The sequence below is a fragment of the Loxodonta africana genome, chromosome 2 (genome assembly GCF_030014295.1).
Source record: "Loxodonta africana isolate mLoxAfr1 chromosome 2, mLoxAfr1.hap2, whole genome shotgun sequence".
NCBI classification, from domain to species: domain Eukaryota; kingdom Metazoa; phylum Chordata; class Mammalia; order Proboscidea; family Elephantidae; genus Loxodonta; species Loxodonta africana.
The window spans coordinates 201,567,058-201,581,651 of NC_087343.1; the positions used below are offsets into that span (position 1 = coordinate 201,567,058).

Here is a 14,594-nt window from a genome sequence, read left to right on the forward strand (position 1 = left end):
ACTCTAAAAACTTAATAAGCAAGCAACCCAATGTAAATACAGGCAAAATATCTGAACAGATATTTTACCAAAGAAGTTATTACACAGTTTGTAAATAAAGACACTAAAAGGTGTTTGATATCATTAGTTATTAGGAATATGCAACTCAAAACCACAGTGAGATACCACTATATATCTATTGTTGTTGGCTTGCGCTGAATCAATTTCAACTCATGGCGGCCCCATGGGACCTCATGTGTTCATGGTAGAACTGCTCCATAGGGTTTTCAAGGCTGTGACCTTTTGGAAGCAGAGTGCCAGGCCTGTCTTCTGAGCTGCCTCTGGATGGGTTCAAACTGCCAACCTTTCAGCTACTAGTAGTGTGCTTAAGCACTTCCACTGCCCAGGGACTCCCACTAAAACTCGTTGCTGTTGAGCTGATTCTGACTCATAGCGACCCTATAGGACAGGGCAGAAGTTCCCTACAGGGTTTCCAAGGAGCAGCCAGTGGATTCAAACTGCCAGCCTTCTGGTCAGCAGTCAAATGGTTAACTGCTGTGCCAGCAGGACCCCATATACCCACTTAAAAACAAAACAAAACACCAAACCCATTGAGATCGAGTTGATTTCGACTCATAGAGACCCTACAGGACAGAGCAGACCTACTCCATAGGATTTCTAAAAAGTGGCTGGTGGACTCAAACTGCGACCTTTTGGTTAGCAGTGGTAGCCTGCCATAGCTCTTAACCACTGCACCACCAGGGCTCCATATATCTACTAGAGAATGCGTAAAATTATAAAGACAGACCCTACAAAGATGTGGAGGAAGGAACTCTCATATAATGCTGGTGGCAATGTAAAACTGTATAACCACTTTGGAAAATATTTTGGCAGTTTTTTAAAAAGTTAAACATACTCCTCTCATACGGACATTACACTCCTAGGTATTTACCCAAGGGAAATGAAAGCATGTGTCCATACAAAGACATGTATGTGAATGTTCACAGAATTATCTGTAATAGCCAAAAATCTTGAAACAACCCAAATGTCCATCACCAAAACCAAAACCAAACCTACTGCTGTCAGTCAGTCCTGACCCTACAGGACAGAGTAAAACTGTCCCATAGAGTTTCCAAGGCTGTAAATCTTTAGAGGAGCAGACTGCCACATCTTTTTTCCATGGAACAGCTGGTGGGTTCAAACCCCCGACCTTTCAGTTAGCAGCCAGAGTGCGCCTAACCACTGCATCACCAAGGCTCCATCAAATCTCCATCAACAGGTGGATTAAAAAAAAAAAAAAAGTGGTATAACCATACAATGAAAGACTATTAACCAATAAAAAGAAATAAACTATTGATATATACAAAATGGATCAATCTCAAATTAATTATAATGAGGAAAAGCCGGACAAGAAAGAGTACATATTATATACTTTCATTTACATAAAATTAGAGTGTACACTTCATGATTCTATTTACATAAAATTCTAGAAAATGCATATTATACTGACAGAAAGCAGATCCGTGGATGCTTGGGGACAGAGAGGGTCAGAGGAGGACGAGAAGAATGTATTCAAAGGGTCACTAGGAAGCTTGTGAGGTAATGTACCTTTTTATCATTTGATTTTGGTGATAATTTCGTAAGTATGTACATTATATCAAACTTATCAAAGTATATACTTAAAATATGGGTCCTTTATTGTATGTCAATTATACCTCCAAAAAAGCTGTGAGAAGGTTAAAAATCACATGAGGTTTCTATTTCAGACTGGGTGGGCAATGCAATCTGACAGTGTCCAAAGTGACAGGCTAGTCCTTTCTTCTCATCTTTTCAAGGATGAAGTTAGCTTCCTTTCCCTACTCCTGAAAATGGCCTTTTTATCTTCCACAATTTACACAAGGTATCCTGTAACCAGTTAGTTATGTCATATATATCACATTATCAAAGAACGACTAGGTCAGTGGTTGGGAATCCTCTGATCTGTTAAATACACTAACCGAAAAACCAACCCTACTGCCGTCGAGTCGATTCCAACTTATAGTGACCCTACAGGACAGAGCAGAACTGCACCACAGGGTTTCCAAGGAGCGGCTGGCGGATGTGAACTGCTGACCTTTTGGTAAGCAGCTATAGCTCTTAACCACTGAGTCACCAGGGCTCCTAGAGACTATCAAAAGCATTAATATTTCCTCTCTCTTTCTTCTTGGCAAACCTTGGACTAACGCTTCTCTTGCCATCTCTATCTGAATTTCCTACAACTATACAATTGATTAGTAAAGTTGTAGCACAATATTGGTCTCTCTTTGAACCCTGGCTGCTCACGTAAAATTGTACAAACAAGTACACTGCCACATCACAAACACCAAGCTAAACTACGCGCCAGGCACGACTCAGGCCCATCTGCTTGATGCAGGGCCCTGCTGAAGCATTAACTCTCCACTGTACAATCACAACTGAATGAGTATTGTGTCTTGCTATAACATAGTATTACAGATAGCTTTACTGTTTATCTGAAGTTGTAGGTGGTACCTGTTAATCTATAAAAGGTTATGTATTTTTTTCAGGGATGTAAAACATTCACATTTAAAACTAAAAATGAATTGCTTTTTAAAAATAACAGGTGTGATGAGACTGATGTGGCTCAAAATGAAATAACTCATTACTGCTGTCTAGTTCTTTGGCTAGTGTAAACAACAATAACGGTATACAAAATAACAGTAGTATGTTGAAAACTCAGTCACTCAGTGAAAGCATGGGTATTTCTTGTGTATGCACACAAACACACACACACAGAGTTGAACAGAGGATTTACTATCTTGTAGGATGCTATGACAGAGTCACTCAAAAACAAAAAAGTACAGTGAAAAGTTACTGATTTTTACGGCAGAAAAATGTGGACATTTAAAAAATTTTTAATTTTTACAAAAGACTTCCATGGTTACATCATCTGGAAACAAAACACTGTCACCACAAAAATAAGGCTTTCTATTACTGAAAAAGAAGAAGAAAGTGGGAGGCCTCACTACCTGATTTTAGAACATATTATACACCCACGGTAGTCCAAACAGCCTCGTACTGGTACAACAACAGGCACATAGACCAATGGAACAGAATTGAGAACCCAGACATAAATCCATCCACGTATGAGCAGCTGATATTTGACAAAGGACCAGTGTCAGCCAATTGGGGAAATGATAGTCTTTTTAACAAATGGTGCCGGCATAACTGGACATCCATTTGCAAAAACATGAAACAGGACCCATACCTCACACCATGCACAAAAACCAACTCCAAGTGGATCAAAGACCTAAACATAAAGACTAAAATGATAAAGATCATGGAAGAAAAAATAGGGACAAAGTTAGGAGCCCTAATACATGGCATAAACAGAATACAAAACATTACCAAAAATGACGAAGAGAAACCCGATAACTGGGAGCTCCTAAAAATCAAACACCTATGCTCATCTAAAGACCTCACCAAAGAGTAAAAAGACCACCTACAGATTGGGAAAGAATTTTCAGCTATGACATCTCTGACCAGCGCCTGATCTCTAAAATCTATATGGTTCTGTTAAAACTCAACCACAAAAAGACAAACAACCCAATCAAAAAGTGGGCGAAGGATATGAACACGCACTTCACTAAAGAAGATATTCAGGCAGCTAACAGATACGTGAGAAAATGCTCTCGATCATTAGCCATTAGAGAAATGCAAATTAAAACTACGATGAGATCCCATCTCACTCCAACAAGGCTGGCATTAATCCAAAAAACACAAAATAATAAATGTTGGAGAGGCTGCGGAGAGATTGGAACTCTTATACACTGCTGGTGGGAATGTAAAATGGTACAATCACTTTGGAAATCTATCTGGCGTTTTCTTAAAAGGTTAGAAATAGAACTACCATACAACCCAGAAATCCCACTCCTCGGAATATAACCTAGAGAAATAAGAGCCTTTGCACGAACAGATATATGCACACCCATGTTTATTACAGCACTGTTTACAACAGCAAAAACACGGAAGCAACCAAGGTGTCCATCAATGGATGAATGGTTAAATAAATTATGGTATATTCACACAATGTAATGTTACACATCGATAAAGAACACTGATGAATCTGTGAAACATTTCATAACATGGAGGAACCTGGAAGGCATTATGCTGAGTGAAATTAGTCAGATGCAAAAGGACAAATATTGTATAAGACCACTATTACAAGATCTTGAGAAATAGTATAAACTGAGAAGAACACATTCTTTTGTGGTTACGAGAGGGGGGAGGGAGGGAGGGTGGGAGAGGGTTATTTACTGATTAGATAGTAGATAAGAACTACTTTAGGTGAAGGGAAGGACAATACTCAATACAGGGAAGGTCAGCTCAACTGGACTGGACCAAAAGCAAAGAAGTTTCCTGGATAAACTGAATGCTTCAAAGGTCAGTGGAGCAAGGGAGGGGGTTTGGGGACTATGGCTTCAGGGGACTTCTAAGTCAATTGGCAAAATAAATTCTATTAAGAAAACATTCTGCATATCACTTTGAAGTGTGGTGTCTGGGGTCTTAAATGCTAACAAGCAGCCATCTAAGATGCATCAATTGGTCTCAACCCACCTGGATCAAAGGAGAATGAAGAACACCAAGGTCACTAGGTAATTATGAGCCCAAGAGACAGAAAGGGCCACATGAACTAGAGACTTACATCATCCTGAGACCAGAAGAACTAGATGGTACCTGGCCACAACCGATGACTGCCCTGACAGGGAGCACAACAGAGAACCCCAGTGGATGTAGACCTCAAATTCTCATAAAAAGACCAGACTTAACGGTCTGACTGAGACTGAAGAATCCCGGCGGTCACAGTTCCCAAACCTTCTGTTGGCCCAGGACAGGAACCATTCCCGAAGACAACTCATCAGACACGGAAGGGACTGGACAATGGGTGGGAGAGAGATGCTGATGAAGAGTGAGCTACTTGTATCAGGTGGACACTTGAGACTGTGCTGGCATCTCCTGTCTGGAGGGGAGATGGGAGGGTAGAGAGGGTTAGAAACTGGCAAAACGGTCACGAAAGGAGAGACTGGAAGGAGGGAGCGGGCTGACTCATTAGGGGGAAAGTAAATGGGAGTATGTAGTAAGGTGTATATAAGTTTATATGTGACAGGCTGACTTGATTTGTAAACTTTCACTTAAAGCACAATAAAAATTATTAAAAAAAATAAGGCTTTCTGATTCTTTCAGAATAAACTGAACATCTTGATGTTACTGGGGGAAAGATATCTGTAAATTTAAACCACACTGCAAATATATCTATAAGGTTATTAAAAGAAAGTTACTGGGTCATTAACGAGAGGCATATACCATAGAGAAAAGCGCTGGCAGCATATTATAAGTACATCAGATGAATGAGCACACAGTACACAGAGGCGTAATACCACTGCCTGTTAATATATCTTGAAAAGAATTTAAGAATGCACATGTAATGTAACTGATGAATTAATTCAAAAGCTGAGAGTATGAAATCTTTATGACTCAAATGGTAAAAGGACAACTATTTTTGTTTATAATCTCTCCATTTTGCTTGGGTTCATATTATTTATACATGCAGTTGAACAGAAGATTTGTTACTGTGCAAAATATATGATATTACCAGCATCTGGATCAGCTTTTAATACCATCAAATGAGATGATAAAAATGTCGTCATATCTGATTCAACAGTGGGAAGGTGACGGCAAGAAAAAGCCAATGTTAGCTGCTTATATAAACGCTACTGCCAAAAGTATTCATATGGTCATTCTACCCAAGAGCTAGATAGGCACTAACTGTTAACATGCCAGCATCTTTCAGAACAGAGCTGAAATATGCCATACAAAGTATCAGTTTCATCAAGGAAGTATTTAAATTGAACTTTTCTGAATTATCTGAGCTCCAGATTTTTTTTTCCCAATCAGTGTCTGTTGCCCATCCAGAGGCAAAGCCTAATAGAGACATTTCAAATGACAGAAGTCTTTTTTCTTTTTTTGAGGGATGGGGACTGTGATAAAAACGCCCCGCCCCCCGCCCCCCCCAAGAAAATACCCTAAATATCAATAGGAAGTTGGTTAAAGAAACTATGGTATACCTGTACTACAGAAAACCATGCAGCAGTTAAAACAAATTAGGGAGATCTAGTGTACAGAGGACCGATGCTTTCCTATATCAAAGGAAATTAATTTAGAAAAACAAGCTGTAAAACATCAATCACGTTAATGCCCATATGTATGATTCAGTTGGGAGAGGGGAGAAGGGGCAGCCAGGCTTAGCGTTCCCTTTGTGTCAGGTTTGTACTCCTGATTCACTGAGAATTGGCTAGGCTATCACACTGTCACACTCTACAAAGACCAAGCCAGATGGTAGTGGGCACCAAAACTCTAACATCTTGTAGCTGCTGGTTGTGTTGAGTCACTGCACAAGCACAGAAAGTCTCCAGGGAGGAACATGGAGCAGTACACAGTGGTAAACCAAAAACTGTCGCTGTAGAGTCAATTCTAACTCATAGTGACATTACAAGACAGAGTAGAACTGTGCTATAGGATTTCCAAGGAGCGGCTGGTGGATTCAAACTACTGACCTTCTGGGTTAGCAGCCGTAGCTCGCCGTAGCTCTTAACCACTGCACCACCAGGACTCCTTACACAGAGATTAAGTAGTGCTGAAAAACCATGCTATGGGGGTGGGGGTGGAAGCGGGGTGATGGGGTGGTAGAGGGAGTACCTGTATGACTTTGCAGTGTCCACAGAGCTCAGTTTTACCTACTGTACTTTGCTTCCATGGGATTCCCTGGTATTCTTCCAACAATTCTCCACTTAGACAAAATTTGACCGTTTCTATTCCTTGTAACTAAGATATGGGTGCAATGTGAGGCAATGCAATAAGGTAAGGATTTTTATGTACTATCTTTTTGGAAGGGAAAGGAGGCAAACTGATTTCCCATACAGGCCTATCATATCAAGGCCATTCCTGTAAAAAATATTTTGAACAATTTTAAAAGGTAGCTTCTAAAGTGACAGTGCCCTTTAAGGTTCTTGCTTCTTAGCCAGCCTCTTCAAATATTCTTGTCAAAAATCTTCCCAGCCATGCCACCTCTCTTCTTAAATCACTCTGTGAACATTACCTTTTGCCCAATGTAAACTTTTTTAACCTCACCCTCTAGGGACTTTCTCTATCAACAAATGCTTTTTGCTTAAGAGTCAGATATCTACTTCTATTCAGCCGCCTTTATCCTGCCCCCCCCCCCTTTTTTTTTAGCATAGGGGTGGGATGACAGTGGAGAGCATGCGGAACAGGAACTCAAGGAACTTGAGCCAGAGATCGTCTCTCTTGGGGAAAAAAATATAGCTGAACTCCACACTAAAAAGGATCTCTGAGGAGAACAGACTATGGACAAAGCTCTCCAGACCCATCCTTCTCACTCTGGTAGAGACCAGACTGTCTGTCTCTAAGGTTTAGCTGTTCCTTCTCATCGTTATTCTGAAATTTTATAAAAGTTGCAAAAAAAAAATCAGTTTTCTCTGAATGAAAGTAATGACAATATTTTTCTGTTTTCCCACAGCAGACAGGAAAACAGAAGTCTCTATTTTGATTCTCCTTTACCCACCTCATTCAGATAGAAATGAAAAACAAAATTAAAAAATAACAAAAGATAAATCACTCTTTATCCTAAATTTAATTTGGAGACTATGTAAAGCACTGACAGGTATGTTGCATTTACCAAGTGCCTGGTCTTTATGTGGGCAATTCCAGACCAAATGAGGCTTCTGGTATGCGTGTGTGTTTCAGGAGAGAGTCATTTTATAACTATAGTAGGGATGTAATAATACAGGTATAAATCTTTAATAATGGTTAAGCTTTAATTCTCTTGAATAAAAAATAGTAATTACAAGTAAAACTGAGGAAATATGAGTAAGATCAATAGATTGATTCAATGTCTACTTCTTGGTTGCAATACTTAGTATATTTTTATGCAAATAACACGTGCCTTCTACATGTATTTGCCAACTGCCCCCCCATGAGTTGTTTTCATAAGTGTTGCTATGTTAGTTTTTTTTACTTGTTGCTTATAAAAAAATCCTCATGGGGAAGGGACTGGTTGGCAAACAAATGTAGAAGGGATATGTTATTTACATAAATATACAGTAGTTATGTGAGATTCTGCCACTGGGGGAAAATGAGTGAAGGGTCTATGGGAGCTCTCAATATTATTTATTAAGAATGCATGTGAATCTATAATTATCTCAAAATAGAAAGTTAAAAAAATGTAAAGGACTGGTATTCCTGACAAAGATGCAAACAACCTGAATCTCATCATGAAGGAACATCAGACCAACTCAAATACAAAAGAACAGGCCTGTGCACTAAAAAACATCAGTGTCATGAAACATATTAAAAGAGACATGCCAAATGAATGCAACACACAATTAGATCTGATCCAGGCTTTTCCTCATTAAAAAAAAGAAAAAAACAAACTCCTGTTGCTGTAGAGTTGATTCCAACTCAGAGCAACCTACAAGACAGAATAGAACTGCCGCACAGTTTCCAAGGAGTGCCTGGAGGGTTTGAACTGCTGACCTTTTGGTGAGCAGCACTTAACCACTACGCCACCAAGACATTACTAAGACACATATGAAATTTGAAAAAGGTCTACAGATCAAATAACAGTATATCAATGATAATTTGCTGATTTTGATAATCATACTGTGGTTATATAAGAGAAGGTTCTTGTTTTTAGAAAACACACAATGAAGTATTTAAGGGTAAAGGGGCTTCATGTCTCGAACTCCCTCTCAAATGGTTAAAAAAAGACGTGTGTGTGTGTATAACAGAAAAATGAAAAAAGTGGCAAAAACTAACAACTGGAGAATCAGGGTAAAGAAATACTTTGTACTATTCTTGCAACTTTTTTGTCTAAGTCTGAAATTATAAATAAATAACAAACAAACAAAAAATTGGTTTTGAGGTTGGGATTTGAACTTGGATCTGTCCCATTAGAACGTTCTTTTCACTAGAATGAAGAAGGATGAAAATTTCAACTCTCCCACAGGGATTTGGTTATACTCTGGTTTAGGAGAGGATGGTGTTATATAAAAATCAGCTTCAAACCACTCTCTAAGCAATTCATGCCTTAGCTTCCTACATGAAAAGCCTAGGACTAGGCCTTAACACCTTGAATCTTGCTCCCAGGGTAGATATTTCATCTATACCACATCAAACAGAATACTGACCTGGGAGAACTATCATCTCCAGGCCCCCACTACAGGGCAGCACACTGCCTTTCCTGTGGCTTTATTCATTCAACCACAATTTAACAAGCACTTACTTTATGTTGGGTGGGTACTATATACTACATAATGGAATTTTAGGGTAGCTATACCTTTTTTTTTTTTTTTTCTACCTAGACAGGAAACCCTGGTGGTGTAGTGGTTAAGTGCTACGGCTGCTAACCAAAGGGTCAGCAGTTCGAATCCACCAGGCGCTCCTTGGAAACTTTATGGGGCAGTTCTACTCTGTCCTATAGGGTCGCTATGAGCTGGAATCGACTCAACGGCACTGGGTTTGGTTTTTGGTTTGCTACCTAGATAGAGCTCTTCTACTAGTATTTACCTCCCAAACAGTCCTCCCTCACCTCACTCTTACCCCTATATCTTAGACATGACAGAGAATTTGTTTTTAATTAACTTACTTTTTTCTGAATAAATATATATTCAAAATTCACATGGAAATAAAATTCACATGAAACAAGTCTGCCTCCCCCAGCCACCCAGCTCCCCTCTCCAGAGACAACCAATGTTTCCAGTTTAAAAAAGCGACTTCCTGATATTTCTCCAAATTAACAAAATTAGCTAGATCATATGATATTAAGCTATCTACCAGAATATTACAAGTCATCACTATAAACTTGATAATTTCCCCTTTTAGGCATTTAAAATATCCTTCAAATACTTTTGTACATATGTTTTCAACATATTAAAATAACATAATAAAATGAAGGCCACTAATGTTTTTTTAAATAAAAAATGTTTGTAATATGTATGATTACAACAGATGTATATGAATTATGGCTGGTAAGAATCAATCACTATAGAGTATTGGTAGCTCACCTGATTCCTGTCACGTGCATTTGTGTACCTGATCTTCTGAATGAAGTAGAAGATGAGCCATGCTGAAGAAATAATCATCAAAACAATAAAGGATATTGACACGAAGACTAGAGAGCCACGGCTGAAGTTCTTTGGCGGCATACGAGCTCCAACAGCTATTGTCATTTGTACAGAGATGTTTTTCTCCAGATAACTCAAAATATCCTTACCCCTCAATTCTGTAATCATGACAGCAATAATATCTCCAGTGCCTGTAATGTAAAATAAATATGTATTCTCAAGTGACATTTAAAATTTACAGAAACATCAAATATATAAAAATGCTTAGAAAAACAACCGCAATTTTCAACTTTTCAACTGTGCGCAGAGCTAGTGCAAGGAATACAAAGAAGTACAAGATGCAAAGTTTTATAATATCTCAGACGTAGGACATACACTTGATAATAGCGTCGCAACAGCGAAATGCCAAACAGTGGTACCTTTTATTAATGACATGTGAAACTAACTCTGGTCTATGACTAGACCTGACTGGGGTAAGATACCTTCCTAATCTGCCCCAGAACCTTCCTGGAAGACAAACACTTCCTGAGACAGGTCCAAGCATCAACACTCCAGACTACTTCCAGCTTCTACAGTAAAACCTGGGAAGTCGGAAATATTTTCCCCTAAAACCAATGATAGAAAAGTGGTAAAGACTGCACCCTATCAAAGGCGGAGAACTTGCAAGTCCTGGAAAAACAAGGCAGTCAATCCCATTGAGTTCCCGCTCTCACAGGTTTCACTGTAATAGCTGGCACAAACTATTTAAGTTCATTATAAGGATGTCCTTATATTGCCTTTCTAGTCACATTATTTTTTCTCTTACCTAATTTTCAGAAGCAGAAATACATTAAAGGCAAGTGATCATCTCTCCCATGAATGGCATGAAATTACAAGACCTTTCCTCCTCTACAAAGGGAGTAACTTCCCACTTTCCTTTAAGGAAAAAAAGAAGCCCTTCTACCATCAATCTAGCAACCAGTGTCCTTTCAGAGGCTACATGCAAGTTTTACCAGTTGCCTTCTTCAAGGTGCCTCAGTGGGAAACTAGGCGTCAGGGGAAGGGGAATAAACATTTTATTTGGGAAACAGAAAATTATAACCACTTATTCAAATTTGAATAAGGTTTGTACATATAAATGTAAGTCACCAAAACAAAACAAAGCAAGCAGCAAACAAAAAACCGAAAACTGGTCCCTTCAAAGGCTTCTTGAATGAATACTACGTACTAATACTTGGTTCTGTATGTTTCATTGACCATATTTAGTTAACGAGGCTATCCTTGTGTCACATACAGTCAAAAGACCACATGCAACTGAAAAGAAATTCATTAATAAAAGGTATTTTATGAAAAAATGTAACCCCATGGAACATATACCTTTGCATTACCTTATTCAAAATTGTTCCAGATAGTTTACCAGAACAGCAGTTTATCAAAATGCTGATTAAAAACCCCAAAACAAAAAGAGAACTGTAAAATTAAAGCAAGCAATAAAGTTAACATCTAGTTTTCTGAAATAAGAATTCTGATCAGTAAGTTAAAGAAAACCGTATTTCCATTTAGAAACCTTAGGCTTGTGCTACTGAAATGTTGGTCAACAGGCAATGATCTGTGGTATAAGATACCAGGTATGGCTATAAAGTAACTGAGACGGATCCCACAAACTACACATGACAATCAGTCTCATTGCTTTATAATCACACCAGGTACAAACAGTTTTAGGAATCGGTTCTGAGGCTCCCTCTTGAAGGCTCAAGCTGCAAAAGGAGTAGGGAACACTGCACAGGTAGCCAAGGGAGCCAATCCATGTAATTTCACTCTTTCAAGGAACACTAAGTGAGCTGCAACTAATTTCAACTGGAAAGCTGTTTGGGAAAAGAAGTTTAATTACTTCAACCATCCATTGAACAGTACTTTTTGAGCACATACTATGATCAAGGTTCCTTAATGTTCATCTTTCAAAGAAGGTGAAAAATTACCTGCTCTGGATTAGATGAAAACTTCACCTACCCTCATGAGGGCAAAGGAGGATATAAAAGGCACTAAAGAGAGGGGCCAAACACAGGCAGTCTCATCATGCTAGTAAAAAGGGAGGAGGCTGGGAAGAGCAACAGGAAAGAAAGGAGGCTAGGCCACTGGTTGAGCAAAACGAAAAACAATTATAGCAGATCATTAGAACACCAGCAGGTTCTTTACCATTTTACGCGTTACGCGCCTTAGAGAATCTGAGGACCTCTCCCAGAAGACCACCACCCCCCACCTCCCCCCCAAAAAATTCTGCTGATTTCAGGAGGGGTCATGAACTTCCTCACCCCTACCCCTTGACCCTGTCTGGGTCTTAGACCCTTAAGGATGCTTGGCTTTTGATTTGTGGAATCCTAGCCCAAGTTCAGGAGGGATATCAAAGAGAAAACTAAAGCTTTAGGGTAAGACTAGGGTGAGATCAAGCAGTGACTGAGAAGAGTTAAGGATTAGCCTGTAATGATGTAACCATTCAACCAAAGATGGCAAATATTTGGAACATCCACTCCTACTCCCACTTCCTAAGCCCTTGGCAAACACTGCTAATAAATCAAGGATATGGCCTCAGAATCCCATGCATTTCAGCATGTCAGGTAGAAGCTCCTATAAATTTACCAGAGACAATTAATTAAGTAAAAACCTAGGAATTTATGATCCCTGCTTTCAACTACTTCCTTCAAAACTTTGTCCACTGTTACTCTTAATGCAAACCTATGTTTCTACTACTTGGGTTTGGCTACTTTAACAAACAATTTTATTTTTCCTCACTTTATTTTGAAATTTTCAAACTCACAGAACAATTTAAATAATACTCACATACTTTTTATTTAGATTTGCCAACTAGTTAACATTTTGTCACATTTCCCCTTTCCGTATATATTTTTACTGAACCAATTGAGAGTAGGATGTAAACATCACAACATTTCATCCTTAAATACCTCAGCATTATCCTCTTAAAACATATTCTAAATAATCACAATTCAACTATCATACTCAAGAAATTTAACTCTGACACAACATGGTTCTTTACTGTACTATCCATACCAAACATCTCCAGCTGTCCTAATACTGACTTTTACAATTTTTTGGCTTTGTTTAGTTTCGTATCTGGGATCCAATCAGGGACTACAGACATCATGATTAGTTATCACATCTCATCAGTCTCCTTTAATCTAAAATAGTTCCTCAGTCATTTTTTGTCTTTCATGACGCCGACCTTGTTGAGGAGTCCAAACAAGATGTTCTGAAAATATCTCAATTTCTGCTGTCTGACTGTCTCCTCATGATTAGATCCAAATTAGACATTTCTGGTAACAACAGTCCATAGAGGATGCTGTGTCCTCCTCGCTCAATCACCTCAGGAAGCACAGGCTTCATCTTTACTGGTGACGGCAAACTTGATCACTTGGTTAATCTGTCTGCCAGGTTTCTCCGGTAATCGTACTCTTTTCTCTGTAATTAATGAGTAGCCTGTGGGGTGATACTTTCAGATTGTGTGAATATTTAGTTCCCCAAGAAACTTTCCCTGAATGTTTTCAACATCCACCAGTGCTTGCCTGAATTGGTTATTACAGTGGTGTCTGCAAAATGATCTTCTACTGCCATACTTTCTCCTACATTTTGTAAATGGATTCTATAGCAGAGGCATTACTGTATTTTTCTACTTATCTTTTTTCTCATTAAAAAAAAAGAACTGCTGGGTAAGCAACTTTTTAGTAAAAGAAAGAACCTTCCGCTCTCAGCAATCCCATTTTTAACGGGAAAAAAGTATGTGGAAAAATATGGTAATCCTGCTACAATCCCAACTACAGAATCAATCTTGAGGGGCCCACAGAAGGAACCTCAGAATTAACCTCCTTTAAGCTCTGGAGTCAAAACATCTAGGCTCAAACCCCAGTGTGATACTCAACCTCGCTGAACTTCAGTCTCTTCTTTCAAAAAATGAGATGCTAGCTAGCTACTGCAGGCTTCATGACAGACACTCGGTAAGTGCTACAGTTTACTGAGTTATCCTATCTGAACTGTGATTATTTACAGAAAGTAAAGGAAGGCATTCTGGGGAGGAAACCAAAAAGTCCCTTCCACAAAACTTTGCAAGTTCTATTCCCTCTGTTAAATTCCATCCTGTTAGCTCAGAAAATGCTCAGCTATGAGATGACCATCAAAATGTGCCTCTCAACTATAAAAGGATTCAACTTCCAGCTCAGAAAATGAGTCCACCAGTTGGGAAGTGTCAGAAACACCTCCCTTCCCGCTTGTTTTCCTTCCACCCTTTCTAGGAGTGAACCTTAGGGCAAGTACAGTTCAGCTGGAAAGCTGGGCGGAGTTCATACCTTAACCCTAGAAGGGCAGATTTAGGAAGAGCTGAGTGGCTGTCTAAGGTGACCAGAAACTGGTGAGAGGTGGTTTTACCGTAAA

General features: G+C 39.1%; 1 protein-coding gene across 2 annotated transcripts in view; it reads right to left on the minus strand.

The window, feature by feature from the left end:
• The window catches only part of RNF130 (ring finger protein 130), a 188,710-nt gene that overhangs the window by 84,824 nt on the left and 89,292 nt on the right, over nt 1-14,594 (minus strand). For both annotated transcript variants that reach the window (XM_064279284.1, XM_010593269.3), the window contains exon 3: nt 10,116-10,366. In XM_064279284.1, the coding sequence (XP_064135354.1) occupies nt 10,116-10,366 (251 nt within the window). The remainder of the gene's footprint in view (nt 1-10,115; nt 10,367-14,594) is intronic.